This window comes from Oncorhynchus clarkii, chromosome 16 (assembly GCF_045791955.1).
Source record: "Oncorhynchus clarkii lewisi isolate Uvic-CL-2024 chromosome 16, UVic_Ocla_1.0, whole genome shotgun sequence".
Classification (NCBI taxonomy): Eukaryota; Metazoa; Chordata; class Actinopteri; order Salmoniformes; family Salmonidae; genus Oncorhynchus; species Oncorhynchus clarkii.
In genome coordinates, this window is record NC_092162.1 from 40,803,859 (window position 1) to 40,830,545 (window position 26,687).

Genomic DNA, 26,687 nt, shown 5'->3' on the forward strand with positions numbered 1-26,687 from the left:
GGACTGACTGTCTGGAGGAGAAAATGACTTATCATTATCCCTGTAATTATCACTATCCCTGCAATGACGATAAAGGACATAAGATCAGCCTGTGTACAGTATTTGAAGAATGACATAGGGGATAATAGAATATTATAGTTATTTGTAATAGTAGTTTCATTGGATTTTGAGTGCATATCATTCCGTTATATTGTGCACATTTCTGCAAAAGTCCCTGTGGAGTAATGGGTATTTTTGAGTGGGGGGGAAATGTCTGCAAACTCACTCAGATGTTCCTAGTGTCGTTTCCCTCTCTGTTGCTTTTTGACTTCACAACAGATTCTGTTTCACATCACATGATTGGTCTGAATGCGTGTTGTTCCCCCACCCCCATGCTTATCCATCCACCTACACACACAAAACTCCTGCATGAGCCAAACGCAGCTAGCAAGTTCCCCCATTTTGTTGTTGTCGTGTAGGGGGGGGGGGGGGAATGCTTTATTCAGCATAACCGCTAGCTAGCAGCTGCTCTGTCCTGGCTAGAGGCTACGACTACAAACCATTATTGTTTATTTTCATAGTTGTGGGAGGTTGTTGGTTAGCCTGGCAGAGAATTAAAACATCACGTTAGTCTGAGCAGTGGGTGAGGTTTGAGTTTAGATTTTTATTAGGATTGTTGCTTTTTTCAAAAGTACCATCTGGGGGGCCAAAATGTGAAATATGTTGGTACTGTAGATTTTGGGTTAAATATAAGGTAGTGTTGTAATGGGAATGGAACGCATAACAACCTTGACTCTGAGTTCAGTTGGTTGCCAAAGAAACACCTGCTGGCATCATGACGTGCTCCTCTGTGCTGCATGATCTGCATTTCAACTAACTGACTCCCTAGTCTGGCCACCAGAGGAAACATTGTATAATACTGTCTCTGTCTGCGTTACATTCACTCACTAACCAGGAAGAAGACCTATCAAGCACTGGTCTTAAAGTGAAGGTACCCCAATTGGGCTGCTATTTAACTCACACAATTCACAATCATTACAAATGACAGTCCCAATACAAAGCTCCCCCCCCACTTTCATATTTTAGCCGTAATTTAACAAATTAGGTGATCACGTGTTCTTTAAAAGCTTGTTGATTGCATTGCGTGTCATGCAAATACATTTAAACTCTTGACTCCTAACACACCGTACAGCAGTTATGATTCCTGTTGAAATAAAACAGGGAAGTAAACAGTACATACAGTACATGTCATCTCCCGGCCATGGCTCTCTACAGATTGAACTTTCATCTCCATCTAAGAGCCATCTGCAATAATAAAGCTGATTAAAGAGCTCGGTGGAGCTCAGCCTCCTGTAAACTGAACTTGACACGAACACAAATGAGTCGTGCAGCACCTTGACGCCATCTTGTGCTGTAACACTACCAGCATAAAACAAACTCACCCCAACACTCACTGATCAAGAGATTAATCGAACGCTCACTTTTGAGCAGTGGTCTAAAGTACGTAAGTAAAATGACTTTAAAGTAGTACTTAAGTAGATTTTTTTGGGGGGGGTATCTGTACTTTGATTTACTATTTATATTTCTGCAACAGTCCCTGTGGAGTAATGGGTATGTTGGAGTGGTGGGAAATGTCTGCCAACTCACTCAGATGTTCCTAGCGTCGTTTTCCTCTCTGTTGCTTTTTGACTTCACAACACAGATTCTGTTTCACATCACATGATTGGAAAAAAAAAAAAAAGACTGCTTCCGGCTTTTACACTGGAAGTGAAAACGCGAACGCTTGTTGCTAACTGGCCTGGTCTGAATGCTTTTTGTTCCCCCACCCCCATGCTTATCCATCTAAACACACAAAACTCCTGCATGAGCCAAACGCAGCTATCAAGTTCCCCATTTTGTTGTGTGTGTGTGTGTGTGTGTGTGTGTGTGTGTGTGTGTGTGTGTGTGTGGGGGGGGGGGGGGTCGCACCAGACACAACAACAAAGTTTTCAAGCGAAGGACTTGATAAAGAATGCTTTATTCAGCATAACCGCTAGCTAGCAGCTGCTCTGTCCTGGCTAGAGGCTACGACTACAAACCATTATTGTTTGTTTTCATAGTTGTGGGAGGTTCCTGGTTAGTCTGGCAGAGAATAGAAACATCACGTGTTAAAATCAAATCAAATGTTATTTGTCACATGCGCCGAATACAACAACCTTACAGTGAAATGTTTACCCACAAGCCCTTAACCAACTATATTTTAAGACGTTAAGATGTTTTAAAAAAAAATAAGTGTTCAGGAAAAAGTTGAAAATAAAAGTAGAAATAATTAAACAGCAGCAGCAAAATAACAAGCAAGGCTATATACAGGGGGTACCGGTTCAGAGTCAATGTGCGGGGGCACCGGTTAGTTGAGGTAATATGTACATGTAGGTCGAGTTAAAGTGACTATGCATAGATTATAAACAAAGATTAGCAGCAGCGTAAAAGAGGGGTCTGGGTAGCCCTTTGATTAGCTGTTCAGGAGTAGAAGCTCTTAAGAAGCCTTTTGGAACCTCGACTTGGCGCTCCGGTACCACCTGCCGTGAGGTAGCAGAAAGAACAGTCTATGACTAGGGTGGCTGGATTCTATGACAATTTTTAGGGCCTTCCTCTGACACCGCCTGATATAGAGGTCCTGGATGGCAGGAAGTTTGGCCCCAGTGATGTACTGGTTTGAGGTTAGATTTTTACTAGGATTGTTGCTTTTTTTCAAAAGTACCATCTGGGGCCCAAAATGTGAAATATGTTGGTACTGTAGATTTTGGGTTAAATATAAGGTAGTGTTGTAATGGGAGTGGAATACATAACAACCTTGACTCTGTCTGAGTTCAGTTGGTTGCCAAAGAAACACCTGCTGGCATCATGACGTGCCCCTCTGTGCTGCATGATCTGCATTTCAACTAACTGACCCCCTAGTCTGGCCACCAGAGGAAACATTGCATAATACTAACCAGGAAGAAGACCTATCAAGCGCTGGTCTTAAAAGTGAAGGTACCTGCTATTTAACTCACACAATTCACAATCATTACAAATGACAGTCCCAAATGACAGTCCCAAATGACAGTCCCAAATGACAGTCTTTAAAAGCGTGTTGATTGCATTGCGTGTCATGCAAACATATTTAAACTCTTAACTCCTAACACACTGTACAGCAGTTATGATTGGTAGTTTAGCCCCTTGACACCATCTTGTGCTGTAACACGTAAAGTACTTAAGTAAAAACACTTTAAAGTACTACTTAAGTCGTTTTTTTTGTTATCTGTACTTTGCTTTACTATTTTTTGATTACTTTTACTACATTCCTAAAAAAAACTATTAAAGTACTAGTTACATTTTGAATGCTTAGTAGGACAGGAAAATGGTCCAATTCATGCAATTATCAAGAGAACATTCCTGGTCATCCCTACTGCCTCTGATCTGGCGAACTCACTAAACACAAATCATTTGTTTGTAAATTATGTCTCAGTGTTGGATTGGGCCTCTGGCTATCCATACATTTTAAAACAAGAAAACCGTGCCTTTATATTTGATAAATATAAAGGATTCAAAATTATTTTGATACTTAAGTATATTTTGGCAATTACATTTACTTTTGATACTTAAGTATATTTAAAACCAAATACTTTTAGACTTGAACTCAATAAGTATTTTACTGGGTAACTTTCACTTTTACTTGAGTCATTTTCCATTATGGTATCTTTACTTTTTCTCAAGTATGACAATTGGGTACTTTTTCCACCACTGCTATTGAGTTTGACATCGTGAGACAACTTCTCCCGGTGATAACTACAGTATGAAACCAAAAGCTCAGGGGATTCGTGCAGTAGTCAGCATCTCATTATCTCAGCCATCTTCATGTTCAGGGTACTTACGCAATAACGTGCATGTACTCTGCGAACTTGCCGAGGAACTCTGTGAGGGTGGCAGGCTGGTGTATCACACAGATTCGTCTCATGTCCTCCGCTGTGTATGCAGGTAGGGGGATCCCACGTCGCCTGGTACAGACATACAGAAACAGAGGACTTTAAAAGTACAACCAGCAATAGGTAGCCACAGCTGCTCAATGTTCATTTCAATGAATTATATTAATGACTTAAAGGAAATTGCTAGTTTAAAAATAGCCCCATAAATAGGCCTACATGTTCCAAACGAAAGATACTGAAAGAACAATGTGTCACATGAACCTAATAAACCATGTCACTTGAGTCTAATAGCCCTTTTACCAAAGGTAATTGACAGTTAATGTTTAAAGAGAACTTGCAAAACCTGTTATAAAACACACTATTTAATCAAAATACTAAGAATTCAACAGGTTTATAGACTTACTTGGCAACGTCTAGGATGGTCTCCACTCGGAGAGCGCCATCAAGATGCACATGCAGCTCAATCTGAAGATGAGACCAAATTCAAAATGTAATGTACTTTAACCTAATTACCTATAGAGTAATTTAGCCTGAATTGAAGTACAGACAATCAGGATGAACTCAAACAAATCAATAAACTAAACATTGGCAAATGAGAGCATGTGTTGTTGTGTGATGTGGTTCAATGCAATGTGTTGGCTGGACCACATCTATAACGAATGCAGTGTGCATGACTGGGCACCGTAGTTGTTGCAGTCGGTGAAAAGGCCAGGGATGCCAGAGAAGGTTCAAAGAAGAGCAACTGAGTGCTCAGCCCTTATTCCATCAGAGCTGACAGAGGAAAGTGCTAAATCTTGCCCAGCTACTCTACACCAGCTGACTACAGGGCAGATTGTGGTCACCCCCAAGCCTCAGTTACAACTAATAAAACATGACCAGAGGATTCGATTGTAAAGGGAAGGTATATAATGTATCGTTTTTGTTATCTTCTGACCGTCTGAGGCACATACTGGATGAGATTGAGAATATAGGTCATGTATTCCTAAGAAATAACAAATCTTCCAAGACGAGCAACAGGAAAGAACCTTGAAAAGTTCTAAGCCATCTTTATCATCTTACAATTTACAGGTGTAGGATCTTAATTTGATCACTCTGTTATTGCTGGGAATTTTCTCTTCACCATAGGATTTACTGAAAACCTGCACTAACAATTGGTTATTTTTACAGTATTGCACTGTTCATGTAGCTTAAATTTTGGCTAGCTAATAGCCTAACCACTGATCAAGCAACATTGCGTTGGCGGAAAGTACGTATGGACTAAACGTTAAAATCCTGTTGCTGCAGTACTATTTTGTTATGACAATACTGGTCAAATTAAGATCCTACGACCTCCCGGGTGGTGCAGTGGTTAAGGGCGCTGTACTGCAGCGCCAGCTGTGCCACCAGACTCTGGGTTTGCGCCCAGGCTCTGTCGTAACCGGCCGCGACCGGGAGGTCCGTGGGGCGACGCACAATTGGCCTAGTGTCGTCCGGGTTAGGGAGGGCTTGGCCGGTAGGGATATCCTTGTCTCATCACGCACCAGCGACTCCTTTGGCGGGCCGGGCGCAGTGCGCGCTAACCAAGGTTGCCAGGTGCACAGTGTTTCCTCCGACACATTGGTGCGGCTGGCTTCTGGGTTGGATGTGCGCTGTGTTAAGAAGCAGTATGGCTTGGTTGGGTTGTGTATCGGAGGACGCATGACTTTCAACCTTCGTCTCTCCCGAGCCCGTACGGGAGTTGTAGCGATGAGACAAGATAGTAGCTACTAAACAATTGGATACCATGAAAAACGGGTAAAATTCAACAATAAATTATTTATTTTTTAAATTAAGAACCTACGTGTCTGACAGGTTGGCTCTTGAAGGGAATACCGTTACGGTTATTACATATTGAGTTTAGTATGAGTGTGATAATTATGGTCTGACATGATCCCGGCCACTAACAATGGTATGACAGGAAACCAACGCTTTGAAATACTAATATGTTTTCTATAGGTAATGTGAAGGTAGTCTACTTTAGTATAATTTAATGTTATGTAATTAACAGTGGGAAAATCACTGTGTCGTGACTTGACTTTAACATCAATCTGAAGACTGTTATTTATCTAATTAACTAACTATGTTTAATTGTTACCCAATTTTTTATTAATCATGTAACAATTAACTCATTAGGATCTGGGGCACCACGAGAGTGGTTCTTTAAAGAGTTACCATCTCCCGAATTAAACTCTAAAAAGGTCTTTACCCATCACATCTATAAACAGTCAACTTGTTAATCATAACCTTGTATCATATCATCATTCTGAACAGTTGTAGCCTCCTTGCATCTGCAAAAACCTGAGGCTTACTTATGATTCAGTATGACACAAATTGGTTTAATTATTTATTTACTAGCTAATTAAATGGGAACACAGGATAAACATACACACTCCGCACTGGTTATTGACTGGAGACGTAATACGCTGATAACAGGTCCATAGCGGAATGACAACAACATTGATGCTTGTTAAGATGGAGAGGAAGAGGGACAGAGACACTTAACATTGGTACATTCAGAAACTCCTCTCACCTAAAGTAACCATATACGTTGCACACAAACCGTCGCCCGCTTTGAGTAAGAAATCATTAATGTATATACGTGAAATTCTTGTGTTCGTCGGTGAACAGGGCAATATGAAATATGAAAAATCACGAAAGTGTTTTGGTTAAGAGAGGGATGTGCTTTATCTATACAAACAGTCTTCCCGCCGAAACCCTAACACGTCCTAAAGCGAATACTAGAACAATATTTCTAACAGACGAATGTGGGGAATGGTCAGTGGTGAACTAAAGAATAATCATGTCATATGGGTTGATATTTTGTGATGTCATTAAAAAGGTTATAAAGGAAATAAGGTAACTTGAAAAGTATATACACTACATCTATGAAGTCTCCATCCTTAACGTTGTATATGAAATAACAAAAATACTTTCATCATTTGTCATACGTTTTGAATGTAATTTTAGGAGCCATGAGAATGTGTCTCCTATAAACTTTACACAAGGTAAGTAGCCACGCCCCGAGTGAGGTCAGAGAGTGTGTCAGCCTGATGGAACCGCCCCCTTCTACCAGAGTGCATAGAAGGATTGGTAAAGAAGTTAACATTAGACCAGAAAAACATGAAGTGGTAGCTACACATTTGAAATGATTGGAACTTTGAACCTCAACACGAGGTGAAGAAAATAAACTCAACTCCCAGACCAGAAAAGCGTCGAGCTGCAGCTCACGCCAGAGTGGTTTGAACCCTGAATACCAACATGATTTGGAGAAGAAAACCCTCTCAGACAATCACTGGTACAGCTGATTATCTGTCCTAAAACAAATATCTAGAAAAGCGAATTGAAGTGGGACCATCCTACTACTCTTCAAACCATTCCACCGTACTACTCTTCTCAAATCACTGTACAAATCTACTTTCATCACCATCGACACGGCTGGCTAGCCTATCTTCCAAGGAGCATCTTCCAGAGTGAACAACATTAGAAGACGGGAAAGGGGGTCCCCTTTCGGACAATCAGAGCCTTACAAGCGTGCCGCTGAAAGGCCAACCCAACACCCTTCCTAAGGAGGGCTGGTTCGGACAGAGATAAAAAAAACGAACGAAGGCATTCACACATAAATACATTTATCTTACTCCAAACGGGCGGCAATTTGTGTGCAAAGTATATGATTACTGTGCGAATAGTTTCAACGATGTGTCTCTTTTTCCTCCCTCTCCATGTCGTTGTGTAACAAGCCGCCATATGTTGTTGTGTCAGTCCGCTAGGGACACTTTATAATGTATTAAGTAAGTGTGTATGTTATCCTGTGCTATTATTTAGTTAGCTAGTAAATAAATAATTACACCAATTTGTGTAGTACTGAATCATTAGTAAGGCTGGGGGTTTTGCAAATGCAAGCAGGTTACGACTGTTCAGAATGATGAAATGATAAGAGGTAATGATTAATAAAATAGCTGACAAGTGACGCTCCCCAGCCAACCTGACAGAGCTTGAGAGGATCTGCAGAGAAGAATGGGAGAAATACCCCAAATACAGGTGTGGCAAGCCTGTAGTGTCATACCCAAGAAGACTCTACGCTGTAGTCGCTGCCAAAGGTGCTTCAACAAAGTACTGAGTAAAGGGTCTGAGTACTTATGTAAATGTGATATTTCTGTTTTTTATGCATTTACAAAAAAAAATTCAAATAAACTGTTTTTGCTTTGTCATTATGGGTTATTGTTTGTAGATTGATGAGGGGGAAACAATATTTAAACCATTTCAGAATAAGGCTGTAACGTAACAAAATGTGGAAACTGTCAAGGAGTTTGAATATTTTTAGACTGCACTGTAAATACAAATATGTCTCCAACAGGGTTATCTTTGGCACAGCATTGGCCTACTGTATGAAGGCTAAATCCTAACTAGTTGAACACAACAGCCATTTTTCTCTAGATGTCACCTTATGGAATATAGGGAAATAAATCAGTTCCTGAGAAACATTTCAATCATGTGACAAACTCTTTCCACGGAGGGCCGAGTGTCTGCGGATCTTCGCTCCTCCCTTGTACTTGATTGATGAATTAAGGTCACTAATTATTAAGAACTTCCCTCACCTGGTTGTCTAGGTCTTAATTAAAAAGGAAAAAAAACAAAAACCCACAGACACTAGGCCATCCGTGGAATGAGTTTGACACCCCTGATTTACATGCTTAGAAAGAATGTGGAGCCTGTCTGAACACGCTATGACTCGGTAGACTTCAGTGTACTACACACCCTAGTAAAACTACGTCAGAGTACACCAAAAGGCCTTCATGAAATCCATGCGTGCGAGCATGTGCCTGCGTATGTGTACATGCCTATGCGAGAAAGAAACAGACAAAAGGATGAGGGAATGTGTGCTTAGATAATGTGTCATGTGTATAATTTGAACAATGAGTTATACATTGCGGTTTTGAAGAAGACAGTGTTTCAATAACATTAGTGAGTTTTAAGGAGTACAGATATTCTCCGGTCTCTGTTGTTTAGGCCCATTACAGGTCTATCAAGGCTGGGAGACAAACAATCTCACAGAGACTTTCAAGCAGAGAGCTTCTCTACCTCAACAACAACATGGGCAATGATGTCAGAGCATCAATCCACTGTAGGCTACATAGACAAACAGCTGTCTTAAACCTGATCTAAGTCATTTAGAGGTGAGGTCATCTTCTGGCATTGTAGTAACAACTTATTTCCTCATGGGCTATTCGTCTGTGCTTTCCTACTTTACTAACCATGAGCAAACGTCTCTAATTCTTCAATGTTTGAAGGGTGACCTCCACCAACTGCTGTTTTCAGAACTCGCCATAGGTTATGGATGTGATTCAGATCTGGCCACTCCAGAACCTATTCTTGAATCATTCATGGGTGTTTTTTTTAATGTGTGTTTGGGGTCGTTGTCCTGCTGGAAGACCCACAACCTTCAACGGAGACCCAGTTTTTGGACACTGGGTTGAACATTGGTCTCCAAAACACCTGATAATCTGCTGATTTCATGATGCCTTGCACATTTAAGGTTCCCAGTACCAGAGGCAGAAAAATCAACCAGCACAGCATTAGCAAACCTCCCCCATTTGATTGTAGGGAGGGTATTATTTTCATTGAATGCTACATTTGGTTGTCAGTAAACACAGCACTGATCTGTATTGCCAAAAAGCTCACATTTTGTTTCATTTGTCCACAGAACATTTCCCCCAGGATTTAGTCTTGTTTGATTGGGTTTTTGAGAAGTACAAATCAGGCTATCTTTTGTCTTCTTCAGCAGTGGGGTCTTCCTATGTTTTTCCAATGACCAAATGAGCCATTCACACATTCTCCCTACAATCAAACATGGGGAGGTTTGATAATGCTGTTTCAAAAGGGAGTACATTATGAAGATTGGAGAAGCAGTTTCTGCCTCTAGTTATCCCCGATCACGCTAGGTGATATCCTGGCGACGTTAGCTAGCTAAGCTCACGCACAGGAACATGTCATCGGTCAAATGGTCGTCTCGCGCCAAACTGCACAGTTTGCAGGCCGTCAAATCAAAAGGCACTCCTTCAATATAAAAGTTGTTTTGCCTAAAACACTTCCACAAGGTTGAAGTAATAACATGTTCAACTACTTAAGACATTGGCTCCAATCTAGGTTCTGCCTTTAGATTTAGAGAACATGAACAACTTAAGGAAGAATGTTTCACTTCTCAAACCCCAAACCCCGGCCACATCTGCTTAGTCTGCTTCGCAAGCATTTCTGGAAATCTTGCACCTGGCTTTTAGAAACTCTGTGGCTGTTGGGTCACATGGCTGCCTCTGTCACTGGAGGCCTTGAACGTGTGCAGGATATCATGAACTCGGCAGATTATCAAGATGTTTTGGAGTGCAATGTTCAGGAATGTTTTAGGAAAAGTGCAAGGGTGACAATTTATTTGGCGGCAATTGTACATGCAGTGGAAAAGATAGTTATTTATAATCTGTGCTCTTGCCGCTTACATAGATACAGGAACTGAAAGAAAATGTCTATTTCAACTTTATTTTGTTAGCGTGTGTAACAGGCAGGCATGGCAGTAACAGAATACATAATCAAGACTTATCAAACGACGCAACATGTTCTGTAATGCACAGTATATGCTTATGTCACATGGATAGTTGACCTGTGGTCGATAAGAGAAAGAGTGAATGTGTCAATGTGCCTATATCTAATAATGGTATACCGGTGTAAAAAAACTATTGGGTGGCTAAATCTGGCGGAATGAAGGACCATGTAAAAAACTGTTGGTAGCTAAATCCGTCTAGAAGGACCATGTTGAAACGGTTGGCTGGTATGCCCTCACCTTCTGAGCAGTCGGCTATGAATGCCCCCATATTGGTTTGGTTCTGCCCACTATAGTACGGTCTGGTCAGAACATGATTTTGAGGCCCATACTGAACTTGGAAACAGCTATGTGTGTTGGGGACCATTTGAATATGTTTATACACTACAATCACCAAAGGTATGTGGACACCTGCTCATTGATCAGCTCATTCCAAAGTCATGGGCATTAATATGCTGCCCCCTTTGCTGCTATAACACCACAAGTACATTAGTGAGGTCAGGGCTCTGTGCAGGCCAGTGTAGTTCTTCCACAAAGATCTTCGACAAACCATTTCTGCATGGACCTCGTTTTGTGTTTGTGGGAATTGTCATGCTGAAACAGGAAAGGGCATTCCCTAAACTGTTGCCACAAAGTTGGAAGCACAGAATCGTCTAGAATGTCATTGTATGCTGTAGCGTTAAAATTTTCCTCCACTGGAATTATGGGGCCTAGCCCAAACCATGAAAGACAGTCCCAGACCATGATTACTTCTCCACCTAACTTTACAGTTGGCAGTATGCATGAGGGCAGGTAGCATTCTCCTGGCATCCGCCAGACCAAGATTCGTCCGTCAAACTGCCAGATGGTGAAGCGTGATTCATCACTCCAGAGAACGTGTTTCCACTGCTCCATAGTCCAATGGCGGTGAGCTTTACACGACTCCAGCTGACGCTTGGCATTGAGCATGGTGATCTTAGGCTTGTGTGGCTGCTAGGCCATGGAAACCCATTTCATGAAGCTCCCTAGAAATGGTTGTACTGCGGATGTTGCTTCCAGAGGCAGTTTGGAACTTGGTAATGAGCGTTGCAACCTGAGGACAGACTATTTTTTACACGCTTCAGCACTCGGTGGTCCCATTCTGTGAGCTTGTGTGGCCTACCACTTCGCGGCTAAACCGTTGTTGCTCGTAGGTAGCATCCTATGACGGTCCCAGGTTGAGTCACTGAGCTCTTCAGTAAGGTCATTCTACTGCCAATGTTTGTCTATGGCGATTATATGGCTGTGTGCTGGATTTTGATACACCTATCAGCAACGGGTGTGGCTGACATAGCCGAATCCATCAATTTGAAGGGTTGTCCACATACTTTGGTATATGTATGATTGTGGTAAATCGAATGACTTGGAATATTATTGTTGTGGTTCTAGAAGACAAATATCTGCACACATGTAAACAGTATTAGTTAAGGGTTATAACTATGCAATATACATACAGTACCAGTCAAATGTTTGGACACACCTACTCATTCATGGGCTTTTCTTTATTTGTACTATTTTCTACATTGTAGAATAATACTGAAGACGAACTACGAAATAACACATCTGGAATAATGTACAGTGGTAAGCAAAAGTATTTTATATTTGAGATTTTTTCGAAGTAGCCATCCTTTGACAACTTTGCATACTCTTGGCATTCTCTCAACCAACTTCACCTGGAATGCTTTTCCAACCGTCTTGAAGGAGTTCCCACATATGCTGAGCACTTGTTGGCCGCTTTTCCTTCACTCTGCGGTCCAACTCATCCCAAACCATCTCAATTGGGTTAAGGTTCGGTGATTGTGGAGGCCAGATCTGATGAGGCACTCTATCGCTCTCATTCTTGGTCAATTAGCACTTACACAGCCTGGAGGTGTGTTGGGTCATTGTCCTGTTGAAAAACAAATGATAGTCCCACTAAGCGCAAACCAGGTGGGATGGCATATCGCTGCAGAATGTGCCATGAATTCGAAATAAATCACTGACAGTGTCACCATCAAAGCACCCACACACCATAACACCTCCATGCTTCACGGTGGGAACCACACATGCGGAGATCATCTGTAAACCTACTATGCGTCTCACGAAGACACAGCGGTTGGAACCAAAAATCTCAAATTTGGACTCATCAGACCAAAGGACAGATTTCGAACGGTCTAATGTCCATTGCTCGTATTTCTTAGCCAAGCAAGTCTCTTCTTCTTCTTCTTGTCCTTTAGTAGTGTTTTTTTGCAGCAATTTGACCATGAAGGCCTGACTCACGCAGTCTCCTCTGAACAATTGATGTTGAGATGTATCTGTTACTTGAACTCTGTGAAGCATTTATTGGGCTGCAATTTCTGAGGCTGGTAACTCTAATGAATTTATCCTCTGCAGAGGTAAATCTGGGTCTTTCTTTCCTGTGGTGGTCCTCATGAGAGCCAGTTTCAACTTTCAAAGTTCTTGAAATGTTCCAGATTGACTGACCTTCATGTCTTAAAGTAACGATGGACTGTCGTTTCTCTTTGCTTATTTGAGGTGTTCTTGACATAATATGGTCTTTGTATTTTACCAAACAGGGCTATCTTCTGTATACCACCCCTACCATGACACATCACAACTGATTGGCTCAAACACATTAAGGAAATAAATTCTGCAAATTAACTTTTAACAAGGCACACCTATTCATTTCCAATGGATTCCAGGTGACTACCTCATGAAGCTGGTTGAGAGAATGCCAAGAGTGTGCAAAGCTGTCATCAAGGCAAAGGGTGTCTACTTTGAAGAATCTCAAATATAAAATACAATGTAGAAAATAGTAAAAATTAAGAAGAACCCTTGAATGAGTAGGTGCATCCAAACTTTTGACTGGTACTGTACATGTAGATGAATAATTGACAAACAGCATTAAGCTTACAACATGTCTATAAAGGGCTATAAAGACAGCATCAACATAAACATTCACTCTTGGAGAGAGAGAAAAACAAATTACTTGGATTGACAACCTCTCTCCAGCCTGGTGCGAGAATCTGCAATTTTATCAGATCTGGCAAGGTGCCACAGGGTCATAAATTACTCAGAGCATGAGCAAGCGCCAAGAACAGTCTGTGATGAATTTAGAAGCTCATCCAAGGCAATAAACCTCCTCATTTTTTAAAATTAACTAGGCAAGTCAGATAAGAACAAATTGTTATTTACAATGACAGCCTACGGCGGCCAAACCCGGACGATGCTGGGCCAATTGTGCGCCGCTTTATGGGACGACTCCCAATCATGGCCAGATGTGTTACAGCCTGGATAATAAAAAGCAACTATGGAAAAAGCTGAGATAGCTTGTGCATGCCAAAGACTGTTTATTAGGGGTGAAACGGTTCGTGTATTCTTATCGAACCGTTCGGAACAGGGTCCAGGGTGCACGGTAAACACTGCGAACCGAACAATACATTAATCATATAGCTAGGAAAATATATACATATTCAATTGTAAAAAAATATATATTATTGCATAAACCAATGGCGTATAAATTAACGTGGGAAAAATATCCACATAGTAATAAAGTTGTCTTAAAAAAATAAAAAGTTTTGACTTGTATGCAGCTCTGCTCATTAGTTATTTCACTCCAGCGGGAACAGAGCTGAGAGACCGTTGTAGCAGCAATTAGCTTACGAAGGAATTAGCAGTAAGCTACATGCAAAGGAGCAACATGGCAAGCATTGACGAGCCAGAACTAGAAGACAGCCCAGTATCATTCAGGTCTGCCATCTGGGAACATTTCGGTTTCCCTGTAAACTGTAACAAGGATGGCCAACGAGTGGTGGATTAAACCTCTACAACATGTAGGCTCTGTTCATTGCCGATAGCCTATTTAAGTGACAATACGAGTAACATGACTACTCATTTGCGCCGGCATCACCCAAAAGTGCCAATCTGTGGGGTTTGGCGAAACACAGCGATAGCAAAATGCATAGCGGCAGATATGAGACCCTTCTCTGTGGTAGAGAATGCAGGGTTCAGAAACATGTTTAAAGTGTATTAATCTAGCATCTCAAAAAGCAATGTCATTGAATCCATTATCTTGCCTTCTAGCGAAGATCAGGAGGGTGGTATCCTTCTTTCATAACAGCACAACTGCTGCACATGTTTTCAAGACACAACAGGAGATGCTGGAGCTGCCAAACTACAAACTAATTCAAGATGTCCCTACTAGATGGATTTCAAGCCATGACATGGTTGAGAGATACCTTGAGCAGAAAGTTGCAGTGTGTTCTTACACTGACTGATCAAGCTGTGAGGAAGAATGTCAAAGATATTGTGACTTTGTCTGAAAATGACATAAGACTAGCAGAGGAAGTTATCAAAGTGTGCAAACGTCTCAAAACAGTCACAACACTGATATGCACCAAGAGCATTTCATCGGTTTCCATGGTCCTGCCTATGAAAAACAATGATCCTGAACTCAATGGTGGCATCCGATGAAGATGAACCTGCAGTAAGGGATGTCAAGACTGCGATCAGAGTTAACCTGGAGCCTAGATATGCTGACCCTGGTGTCCAAGACTTCTTACACAAGAGCACCGCTTTGGACCCCCGGTTCAAGTCCCTGCTGCACCTGGATGCTGCTGCTCGTCTGAGAGTCGACAATGAACTCACAACAGAGATTGTGACCAATATACAACAGGTATTGTATTTATTTTGTTCACGTGACATTTATTATTTGATTAATTAGTGATTTAACAATTAATTACAAAGTAACAATTAATTACAAAGTAATAATTGTAATTGTCATAATAGTGTCTGATATATATTTCTAACAACAAAATCATATTTTTAAAGCCACTTCAAAGATAGTAATTTTCATCTAATTTAATTCTGCAGGGTCAAGATACAGATACCACACGAGCCAACCCCTCTCCAGAGACGGCAGATGTTCTCCTCCAGAAAATAAGTCTACCATGGCGGAGCTTTTTGGGGAGTTGTTCACAACCCAGGAGCAGGGAACCAAGTCAAAGGTCAAGGTCATAGAGGAGGAGGTGACCTCATACAGGGAAGTGTACTGTATTCCCCTGGATGCTGATCCACTTACATGGTGGAAGACCAAAGGGTTAACATGTTGCCATGTTAGCAAGGCACTACCTGGCTGTGCCTGGGACCTCTGTCCCTAGCGAGAGGGTATTCTCCACAGCCCCTCTGACATTGTCACAGCAAGCTGATCTGTGCTCACTGCAGATAATGTGGATAGACTAATCTTCTTAAAGAAAATCTTGAAAATCTGATAGAAATGTTGTTATTTTTTCCAAGTAACCAGTCTCAAGTGGTCCTATTTTGTTTAAGACACTGCTATGGGACTTCATTTTGATATATGCTGCTGGACTATGCACTCTTGTTGAAGTTCTGTTTTAAATGACTATTTAATTTCATATAAGGCAGGCACTGCTAGTTTTTGTTGTCCCTTTGTTTCCACATGCTCCTGGGAATTCAAGCTACCCATGTTTACTATTATAATCAATGGAAAATCTAAATACAAATGACATATTTCTCAGGCATTTATTTTGGCGATGTATCGAAACCGTACCGAACCTTGACACCACATTACCGTATCGTACCGAACCTTGACACCACTGTACCGTATCGTACCGAACCTTGAATTTTGAGAAACGTTTTACCCCTAATGTTTTTACTAATACAACAATTAAACCACTTCTACAAAAGTACTTGTGCAATCAATGCAATAAAGACACTTATGGCAATACAAAATAATACTATATACAATAAACAATACACAAACCAGTATTGGCAACTCTAACATTCAAATAAATGTTACAGCCATCCAGTAGAACATATGGTTGAAAGTAACATTAAGTAATTAGTGGTAATTATTATTATTAGAAAGCATGCAACACCCCCATTAAAACCCCCCTGCAACTTCAATTTCAATGCAAGCACATAATTCAGAGACATTCGTGTCACTGTCGACAATAAAAAGTTCTCTGAAACATGAGTCTTCTCCCTTCGGTAGACGATAACACTGACCTGCATGGGCGGGTGCAAGTGTCTAGATGAGCATTTCCAAGCGCTCTAATTGGTTGGGAATAGCAGGGCTAGGATAACTAAGGTAGGCTGAGCAGCCAACCTAACGGGATTTAAGGGAAACTGAAGGGCCTGTGAGGGGAAGTTAGGTAGAGGGGAAAGGAAAGCCTTTTTTATTGATTTTTTACTGGTGTTATATTTTGTTTATGTTATACTCTACATAAACAGTACATATCCTACTGCCTAACACATTAATCAGTCTGATTCCACCAGTAAAGCACATACCAATTCAAACATCCATCACCACAGTGGCATTTTACCTAATACTCATTATAAACTGGGTGGTTCGAACCCTGAATGCTCGTTGGCTGAAAGACCTGATATCAGACCATATACCATGGGTATGACAAACAAGTGTACTGGTCTATTTACATTGGTAATCTGATAATATTTGTGGAATATAAAAATACTTGCTTGATATATGTTTTACAGTTTCTTTAAATACTTTGAAAATGCAACGTATTTCTATGTGAAAACTGAAATGGTCTGTCTATTCATTGTTTTTCCATTTTAGTAGACACTCTTATCCAGAGCAACTTACAGTAGTGAGTGCATAATTTTTCATCCTGGTCCCCTGTGGGAATCAAACTGTCACGGATCCCTCCGGAACTTTCATTACGCACACCTGTCCCCTATTCACACTGATTAGTACTTGTATAAGTGTGCCATTTGGTTTCCATTGGGTGGTCGATTATTGTTACAATGTTCGTTGGTGAGTGCGAGTACCTGTTTTTGTGCCATTGAGGATTGCGCAGATGATTACGGGTCTCGTCCCGTGTGTTAATCATTGTGCTCGTGTGTTATTTATTCGAGCATACACAAAACAGCCCTTATTGTAAGTGTTTCTAAAATCCCTGATGGGAGAAATGAATAGTGGAAAAACGATTGGAACCATGTAAAACCTCAGTAAGTGACTCACAAAATATATCAATAGAAAATGTAGACCATCTAGGCCAGTGGTAGTCATTGCATGGCCCGCAGGCCGAGCAATTCATTTGTGGCTCGCTCCGATTTACCTATTTTCCATTCATAATATATAACAATGATGCAATTTCAATTAAAATGTGTTTAATGCAGGCCTGAATCACTTTTGTAGAATCTATTGTTCCTTAGACGGCCGATAGATAGCAGTATAGAACAGCTGTTGAACATAAAGGCCGAAATAGAACACAACTGCTCAGCTACAGCGACTGACACATATCAGTTTGCTACTAGCTAATTTTGCAGTCTGGTCGACGTGGATCGATTTATTGTAAAAAAGAAACGTAAATCTATTGACAATGAAAATGAGGGGGAAGCTATGAACGAACAACCGCCGGAGAACCAGGAAAACCAGGAAGATGGTGGTGGGGAAATGAAGCTAGCTAATGCAGCTAACGTAGCTAAGAGAAGTATGCGGTCGATTCAAGAAGAACACAGAAAGTTCCAAGAGAAATGGACAGACAAGTATTGTTTTGTACTGCATGATGGGACTAGCTCACTGTCTTATTTGCCAGAAGGCAGTCAATTGTTTTAAACAAGCACATTTAGAGAGTGACATTTCCAGTCACATCATGCCCACTTTGACAAAACATGTTTACCGGAAATTCTGTGAGTTGCTGGAGGAATACCAGACAGAATACGGCGACTTGATATTTCACAATGAGGTGAAATGGCTGTCTCCTGGCAGAATTTTGGATAGATTTCTCTCTCCTCCCTCAAATCTGTGAATTTGTTGCCAGAAAGAGGAGAGGAACTAAAGTGGATGATCCACAGTTGATATTAAAGCTGGCTTTTTTAACTGACATCACCTGCCACCTGAACATGGTGAATCTCCAGCTCCAAGGGAAAGATAAAACTCTGGACAAAATGCTGCGTGTGGTCACAGCATTTCAAAATAAAAATCACCACACTGTTCATACCTGACAGACAGTTTGTTAATTTCCCAAAACTCAGAGCAGTCACCACATCCAACAAAACCCAGACATACCGCAACATTTTAGCTATGATGCATTTGTGCGTGTGTCGGAAGAGTTGAAGTTGGAGTTTGCGTCAAGATTCAAGGATATGATGGAGTACAAGGAGTTTTTCAACTTCATTGAGAACCCCTTCCATGCGCCAGTGGCATCTCTGACCCCAGTCATCACAGCCCTCTGTCCTGACCGTGCTGGCATAGAGAGTGAGATAGTGGAGCTGCAGGCAAATGACACATTTCAAAGTGAACTAAGATCAGGTGTTACCCATTTCTGGAGCCTTGTGTAAGACACAGAGTATCCACTTCTGAAGCAGTGTGTGCAAAAGGTACCATTTTTTGTCAGCACTTATTTATGTGAAGCAAAATGTTCAACAATGTACATTGTGAAACAAAAACAGAGAAACAGACTCACCAATGCACACCTGGATTGCCTCACAAGAATAGCAGCAACAGACTATACATTTAGAATTAATTCAGTCAAGGAGCAGAAGGGACATTTTCACTCATCCAACTACTGAGGTAACCCTTAATATGGGTCTTATACATGTGATGTAGCCTATTATATATATATATATGTGTGTGTGTGTGTGTGTGTGTGTGTGTGTGTGTGTGTGTGTGTAAAGTCCCTTTATCAGGACCCTGTCTTTCAAAGATGATCCGTAACTTCACAGATCTTCATTGTAAAGTGTTTAAACACTGTTTCCCATGCTTGTTCAATGAACCATAAACAATTAATGAACATGCACCTGTGGAACGGTCGTTAAGACAATAACAGCGTACAGACGGTAGGCAATTAAGGTTACAGTTAATAAAACTTAGGACACTAAAGAGGCCTTTCTACTGACTGAAAAACACCAAAAGAAAGATGCACAGTGTCCCTGCTCATCTGCATGAACGTGCCTTAGTTATGCTGCAAGGAGGCATGAGGACTGCAGATGTGGCCATGGCAATACATTGCAATGTACTGTGAGACACCTAAGACAGGTAGACAGGACGGACAGCTGATCGTCCTCGCAGTGGCAGACCATGTGTAAACAACACCTGCACAGGATCGGTACATCCAAAAATCACACCTGCAGGACAGGTACAGGATGGCAACAACTGCCCGAGTTACACCAGGAACGCACAATCCCTCCATCAGTGCTCAGACAGTCCGCAATAGGCTGAGTGAGGCTGGGCTGAGGGCTTGTAGGCCTGTTGTAAGGCAGGTCCTCACCAGACATCACCGGCAACAACGTCGCCTATGGGCACAAACCCACCATCACTGGACCAGACAGGACTGGCAAAAGTGCTCTTCACTGATGAGTCACGGTTCCAGATTTGCGTTTATCGTCGAAGGAATGAGCGTTACACTGAGGCCTGTACTCTGGAGCGGGATTGATTTGGTCTGGGGCGGTGTGTCACAGCATCATCAGACTGAGCTTGTTGTCATTGCAGGCAATCTGAACGCTCTGCATTACAGGGAAGACATCCTCCTCCCTCATGTGGTACCCTTCCTGCAGGCTTATCCTGACATGACCCTCCAGCATGACAATGCCACTAGCCATACTGCTCATTCTGTGCATGATTTCCTGTAAGAAGAGAATGTCAGTGTTCTGCCATGGCCAGCAAAGAGCCCAGATCTCAATCCCATTGAGCATGTCTGGGACCTGTTGGATCGGAGGTTGAGGGCTAAGGCCATTCCCCCCAGAAATGTCCGGGAACTTGGAGGTGTCTTGGTGAAAAGTGGGGTAACATCTCACAGCAAGAACTGGCAAATCTGGTACAGTCCATGAGGAGAAGACGCATAGCAGTTCTTAATGCAGCTGGTGGACACACCAGATACTGACTGTTACTTTTGATATGGACCCCCCCCCCCCCCCTGTTCAGGGTCACATTCCATTTCTGTTAGTCACACATCTGTTTAACTTGTTCAGTTTATGTCTCAGTTGTTGAATCTTGTTGTTCATACAAATATTTACACATGTTAGGACTGCTGAAAATAACGCAGTTGACAGTGGGGACGTGTTTTTTTTTACTGAGTTTATATATTTGCGATGTGCTGTAAATCAAATCAATTGCATGTGCTCTATTGCTCCGAATTTGCTCTCAATTGATAATATTGGAAGAGAACGTACAACAAATGTAAGTTCTGTGCCGGCCTCTGAATGATTGTCTCAACCCAAAGTGCCCCCTTACAAAAAATAGTGAGTAACACCGATCTAGGCTATGCATTCTCCATTTAACGTGTTGCTCGGCGAGGCTTGTGCAAATTAATAGGTTAGTTGCGCAAGGACGGCAGTTCTGCTGTAGTAGTAGACTGGGACTCCTTAAAAACATACCACTTTGTCCGAAGTGATTTTCGTAGCAGTGTTAGGAAAGCATTTTCGCTAACCTTAACCTAATTCTCATAACCTGCTGCGGGATTTCTCCTAACCTGTAGACTACCTTTCGTTTCTTCTAACCATGTGCATCCGGGGTTTTAGAATTAAACAGATGAATTAACGAAGTGAAACCTTACCATATAAACAAAGTAGCTGAGTGAACTGGTATATTTCCTAAATACAAGAACGTGGTTGAGTAATACGAGTGAATCATTTACTGCAAAATTCGCTTTGCCTGATACATTATGTTCTTCATTTGTAACTTACCTTTGGTTTGTTAAATACTATTTGCTCTGTAAAGTGTTCTGCCATTGTGAAAGCTCTCCTGTGACTGCCGATGAATGTGAAACTGCTGATAGCACAGAATGAGTGGCGCGACTTCAAGCTTCTCCCGGCAGGGCTAACATTCCCATTATATAGGCAGGCCTACATGGCTAGCGCGACACGCCTTGATCCAACCCACCACAACACTGAGCACAGACGTGAATTCAACAGCTATTCCACGTTCCAGTCGGTATTTGGCATAAACGCGCTCGTAAATCGAGTTTCTCCACCTCTATACATCTATTAAGACCTATGGATATTTCATGGTTACAATATTTCCACGATGTAACCAGTAGAATAGTTGTGGTGTGTAAGATTAGCAGTACAGGTTAATCCTATGCTTAGAGGGTTAACAATGACCTGATTAGGCCTATATCCTGTCCAGAGCTACTATAGCCAGGACTGTACTTCTGGTAAGGAAACACATAAAGGCCTAATGATGATGATAAATGTTACATCAAAACCATTACATTTGTATTGGTGGTGCCACACTGGTGTAAGGGAAATGGGGACATCCATGGGACCCATGTGTCAGGTCCTCTTACAGGAGCTTGTGGGGCCTGCCCTGGGGCCACTATTGAATGTGCTCTTCTTTGTGTTAAAGATCAGCATGATGAGTATATTATGACAGGTTCCATGTTTGTCAGTCTTAACTGTGAGTTGTGCTTGATAAACTGACTGAGATGTCCATCAAGTGCTGGGCCACTTCCTGTCACTGGGCAGGAAATAGGTGCATCCTACAGTCAAAATTACAAACGGACATCTTTCTAACAGCATTGCCATCAGGTACAGTAGGCTATTAATGCCATACAGACAGTATACACCCTTGCAGTATACACACGGTTAAATTAGTTCTGCCTGCATGGCTCGTTTATATTAATTTGTTTGTTTGTTTTATTTTGTAACCTTTATTTAACTGAGCAAGTCAGTTAAGAACACATTCTTGTTTTACAATGACGTCCTACTCCGACCAAACCCGGAAGATGCTGGGCCAATTGTGTGCCGCCCAATGGGACTCCCGATCACTGCCGGTTGTGATACAGCCTGGGATCGAACCAGGGTCTGTAGTGAGATGCAATGCCTTAGACCGCTGTGCCACTCGGGGAAAAAACAGTTGCAGTTGCATATTTTTTTGTATAATGCCTATTCTTTGACACAGATTATTTATGTTCTAAAAATCAAGTGAAACAGTGTGGCGTTAGGGTAACCCACTAACAGGTTGTTGAAATTCACAACACTATTAGGATGTAGCACCCCCCTGTGGTTGTAATCTGAAGGTATGCATAAGTGGGAGAACTTGCACAATTGGTGGCTGACTAAATACTTTTTTGCCCCACTGTTCAGGTAGCCTACTGTATCACATGTTGTCAACATGAACTGATCATCATAGGCTTCATATTCACAGTACATGTTTAACCAGTGTTGTGTGTGATAAATCAAAGTGGCAGTTGTATATGTCTCATGTTGTTTTTGTTCTACACAAAACAGAGATTTGTTTTGTGTTCAAGTTGATTGAGTCTGGTCATGTGTGTGATAGTGGTTGTAAATGTGGACAAATCGTACGATTTTTTAAAACCGTTTTTTTTACCCACAATAAAAAATCTAAAATAAACTTTAAAGAAGTGAACTGTCCCTTTAAATGAAAAATGTCACACTTTACAACATGTACACATGTTCTCCTCCCTGGAGTGAGGGCTGAGACAAGAAAGAGCCAACACCGCAAATAATCGGGATATTTAAGTATTATGGTTGTTGATACTAGTTCTGACAATGGTTTTGCCAAATCAAATTGAACAATTTTATGACAAAAGAACTCAAAACATGGCAAGAGACAAGGAACGTCACCTGACCTGGAATTATACTGGGTACTATATTAACTCGAAAGCATTGGCTGGCTGTGTTATAGCCTGTTCAGAGTAATAAAACCTTCATAACACAGTGATGCGGCCCTCATTGAATGTGTATCCTCATTGAGTTCAAATTCACAGTGAATGATTGACAATGCCATTCAAATTGTAAGTTACAAGTTGTATTCAATGCCAGTTTGTGTCATTCTGGGGCCCTCAGCAACGAAAAGAGGTGTGATCCATCACACACGTTCCCGAGCTGAGCTTCTCTCACAGCAACTTTGTTGGCTTAAACATTCCCATAACATTCCATGTGCATTGTGTCACACAATATGTCATGCATTTTCACAGCAGCCCACTACCGTTCACACCTGTCATCACATATTCATTCATTTTAGCAGTGGTTTGCATTGTAATAAAGGCTAAATCTCAGTTGAATTCTCAGTGGTTTCAGTGTGTTAGATGTCTTCAGTATGCTGTATGCAGTACAGTACATCTCCACCACTGTAGTAAAGGGCACAGTCTCAGCTAAAAAATATTGACACAGCTCACCACATGTTAGGAAGTGGTCTCACAGATGAATTTGGTCCTTGGACCGTATTTATTTGTTCTCCAGTTATTTGTAGTAACTGCGGCTAGAAATGGATCTGTTGTTGGTTTAGGTGTGTCTGAATGCATTGCACATGGCTATTTCTACAGTATGTTACCTTTCCATAAACAGATGTAATTATCTTTCCATAAACAGATACCTTTGTGTACTGAAGGTTATTTGCGTAACCCCGGTTCTCTGATATTATGAGTGAGATATCTCACAGTGGGATTCACCGAATCTCTAAGCAGCTTGAAGAATCAATCATACATGTCTGTCAGAGACAGACAAGTCAAGTGGCGAATCAGGGAGCCCCTCACCTCATACTAAAGAGCCACTCTTGTGAGTAGGGGAATGTGGTGGGGATATCTCACTCATAATATCATAATATTCTCTTTCAATTATTTGTTTCAATATCTCACATATGGGATATATGGCCAACTCCCGTGTCGCACATGCTTTCTGAAGCCAGGTATTCTCAAGGTTTCAATCCTCAAAGGACACTGAGGACACTGCACCAAAGACTGTGTAGTGATGTCTAGCCGGTAGAACCTCAGAAAAGTATGAGGGGATGCCCAACAATCCGCATCGCAAATCTCCTGCAAGGAAATGCCCTTAAACAGGCGAGGCAATGGCAATTGTAATTGCTGCTGACCTTAGGCATAAATGCAGGTACCAACCGTGAGGTGAGCTGACAGTGCGTGTTGCTCACACACTCACATTGTGGATGGAAGGGCAACCAGTAAAGCAGTCTTAAAGAATAGATATGTAAGCAAAGCTCTCCCTTCACGTAATGACATAACAAGGGGTGTTTACCCACAGTCTTATTGTCGAAGTCGATATGACAGGCCGTGATAGCGACTATGTAGACTTTAACAGTGGAGAACACCCTCCATCTGTACAAAATGTCCTGCAGAAAGCATATAACCTCAGACACAAAGCATTGGAAAGGAATTATCTGTTTTTGGTCACACCGCTTCTCAAAAATGCACCAACTTTTTCCATACAGTGAGCTTGGCGAAGTAACCCTTAGCACTCTGGAAAGTCTACATGACAGAGAGACAGGCCTGTCGCATCCAGCATTAAAATCCCCCCCAGAGCTTGCTGTATCATTGTGGGGCTACCAAGATGAGGGATGAGCATTCGTCCCTCACTCTGGCTACAGTGGGGAGTGTGAGGCAGAGGGGAGGAAAAGCGTAAAGCAATACCCTCAGGCAAGGGTGTGCCAGTGCATCCACCCCCAGAGGTGTGTCTCTTGCTAGCGCGAATAACAACGGGAAGTGCACGTTTTCTTTGCAATGTGAAGAGATCTATTGATTCTTGTCCATATCTCTCCCAGATTTGTTTCACCACTTGAGGATGGAATCTCCATTCCCCTTGTTGGAGATTCCCTGTGGACAATAAGTCCACTCCTACGTTAAGTATGCCTGGGACATGAGTCGCGCAGTTTAGTGACAGTAGGTGTGCTTTTCTCAGCAGAATAATTCTGATTGATGGTCTGTGTAAGCGCAGGGAAAGAGTGCCACCCTGGCAATTAATGTATGCCACCACAGTGGTATTGTCTGTTTTGATCAAGGCTTAATAATTCCGAAGGGAGGGTCGAAAGTGTCTCAGAGTAGGAAACACTGTCAGCAATTCAAGGTAGTTTATATGAGAAATTCAGCATTGTGGGATCCACAGTCCGTTTATTGCATTCCCCGTCGCCACTACCCCTAGGGGAGTGCCCAAAACAAAGACCAAGGGGCTCTTCCAGTGACAGAGAGCTGAAAGACAAGCAGAGGTCACCTCTATCTGACGGTTGAGGTGATGCTGTGTACACAGATGCTGTGCAGCACTGGAAGTCTCTCATCCTCAGTAGGTCAAGGGGTACTACTGAGATGGAGGACACCGTCAACCCCAGCACTCAGACGCACGTACTGAATGTGACCCGAGCTCCCCCTGTGGAACAGGGAGAGGAAACGCCGGGACGACCCGATGCGGTCGCCAGAGGGTGTTGCCTGATTAGAGAGAGAATCCAGCATCACGCCTAGGTCTTCTATTCCCTGTTTTGGCACAAAACACTTATTTTTCAGATTGATATTGAACACTGGCTCGGAGACGTGGGATAGTCGTGTCTCGTAACACTTGCTCCCGGGATGGGGAGCAAAGCAGGTGATTGTCTATGTAGACGGAGACTCCCAGCCCCTTGTTTCTCAGTGGTGTGAGAGCTGCCTCTATACACTTGATGAACATTCGGGGAGCTAGCGCCAGCCCGAATTGGACAGCGAGGTATTTGTTGGCTGTGCCTTGAAAAGCAAACCTTAAAAATCTCATGTGTGCTGGCAGGATGCTTATGTGAATTGTCCCACAGGTCAACTGAGAGGAAACAGTTGCTTTGACAAATAGAGAGAGACAGCACGTTAAACGTAAGCATAATGGTGAGAACCCCTCCTCCCTTTTTGGGAACCAGGAAGTACCGGGAGTAGAAGCCGAGGTGGCTCTCGGCGGCTGGTATCACCCTGATAGCCCCTTTGTGTAATAAAGAGGAGCCATCCTGCTCTAGTATGCGTGTCAAGTCGCCAGTTGCTACTGAAAGCGGGTGGACTCAGAGCAAACTGCTGTCTACCCCTTCATAACCGTGGACCAGATCCAGGGCTCGACTGCACATGAGCGCCAGTTCCCAGCTCTGGTGGTGAGTAGCCCACAGGTCGACAGACTCTCGCTCACTAGTGGTGCCGCAGCACCCTCTGTATTTTTGCTCGGTGTCCTTGGCAATACGCTTGAATACAACAGAGGTGTACGCCAGGTAGCCATGATTCCCGGGTCTACAGGGCAGCCAGAAGTTGAAGGGGTCAACCTCCTTCTTTCGAAGTTTGCACTTCTGACGCAATGGCGGCGACAGCTGGCCCAAACAGTTCCTTTGGCTCGACAGGAGCGTCAAGGAAGTCTGCTTTCTCCTTGTCAGACAGGCTGGACAAGTGGAGCCACAAGGTTCTCTCCCCTGACACCGCAAGGCTCAT

General features: G+C 42.3%; 1 protein-coding gene across 1 annotated transcript in view; it reads right to left on the minus strand.

Moving 5' to 3' along the window:
* The window catches only part of LOC139368467 (adenosine deaminase-like), a 33,234-nt gene extending 11,834 nt beyond the window's left edge, over positions 1-21,400 (minus strand). The window contains exons 1-3 of the mRNA XM_071107388.1: positions 21,196-21,400; positions 4,327-4,388; positions 3,873-3,995 (exon numbers count right to left, since the gene is read on the minus strand). Of these exons, the coding sequence (XP_070963489.1) occupies positions 3,873-3,995; positions 4,327-4,388; positions 21,196-21,240 (230 nt within the window). The 5' untranslated portion in view covers positions 21,241-21,400. The remainder of the gene's footprint in view (positions 1-3,872; positions 3,996-4,326; positions 4,389-21,195) is intronic.
* Between the last annotated feature and the right edge of the window lie 5,287 nt (positions 21,401-26,687).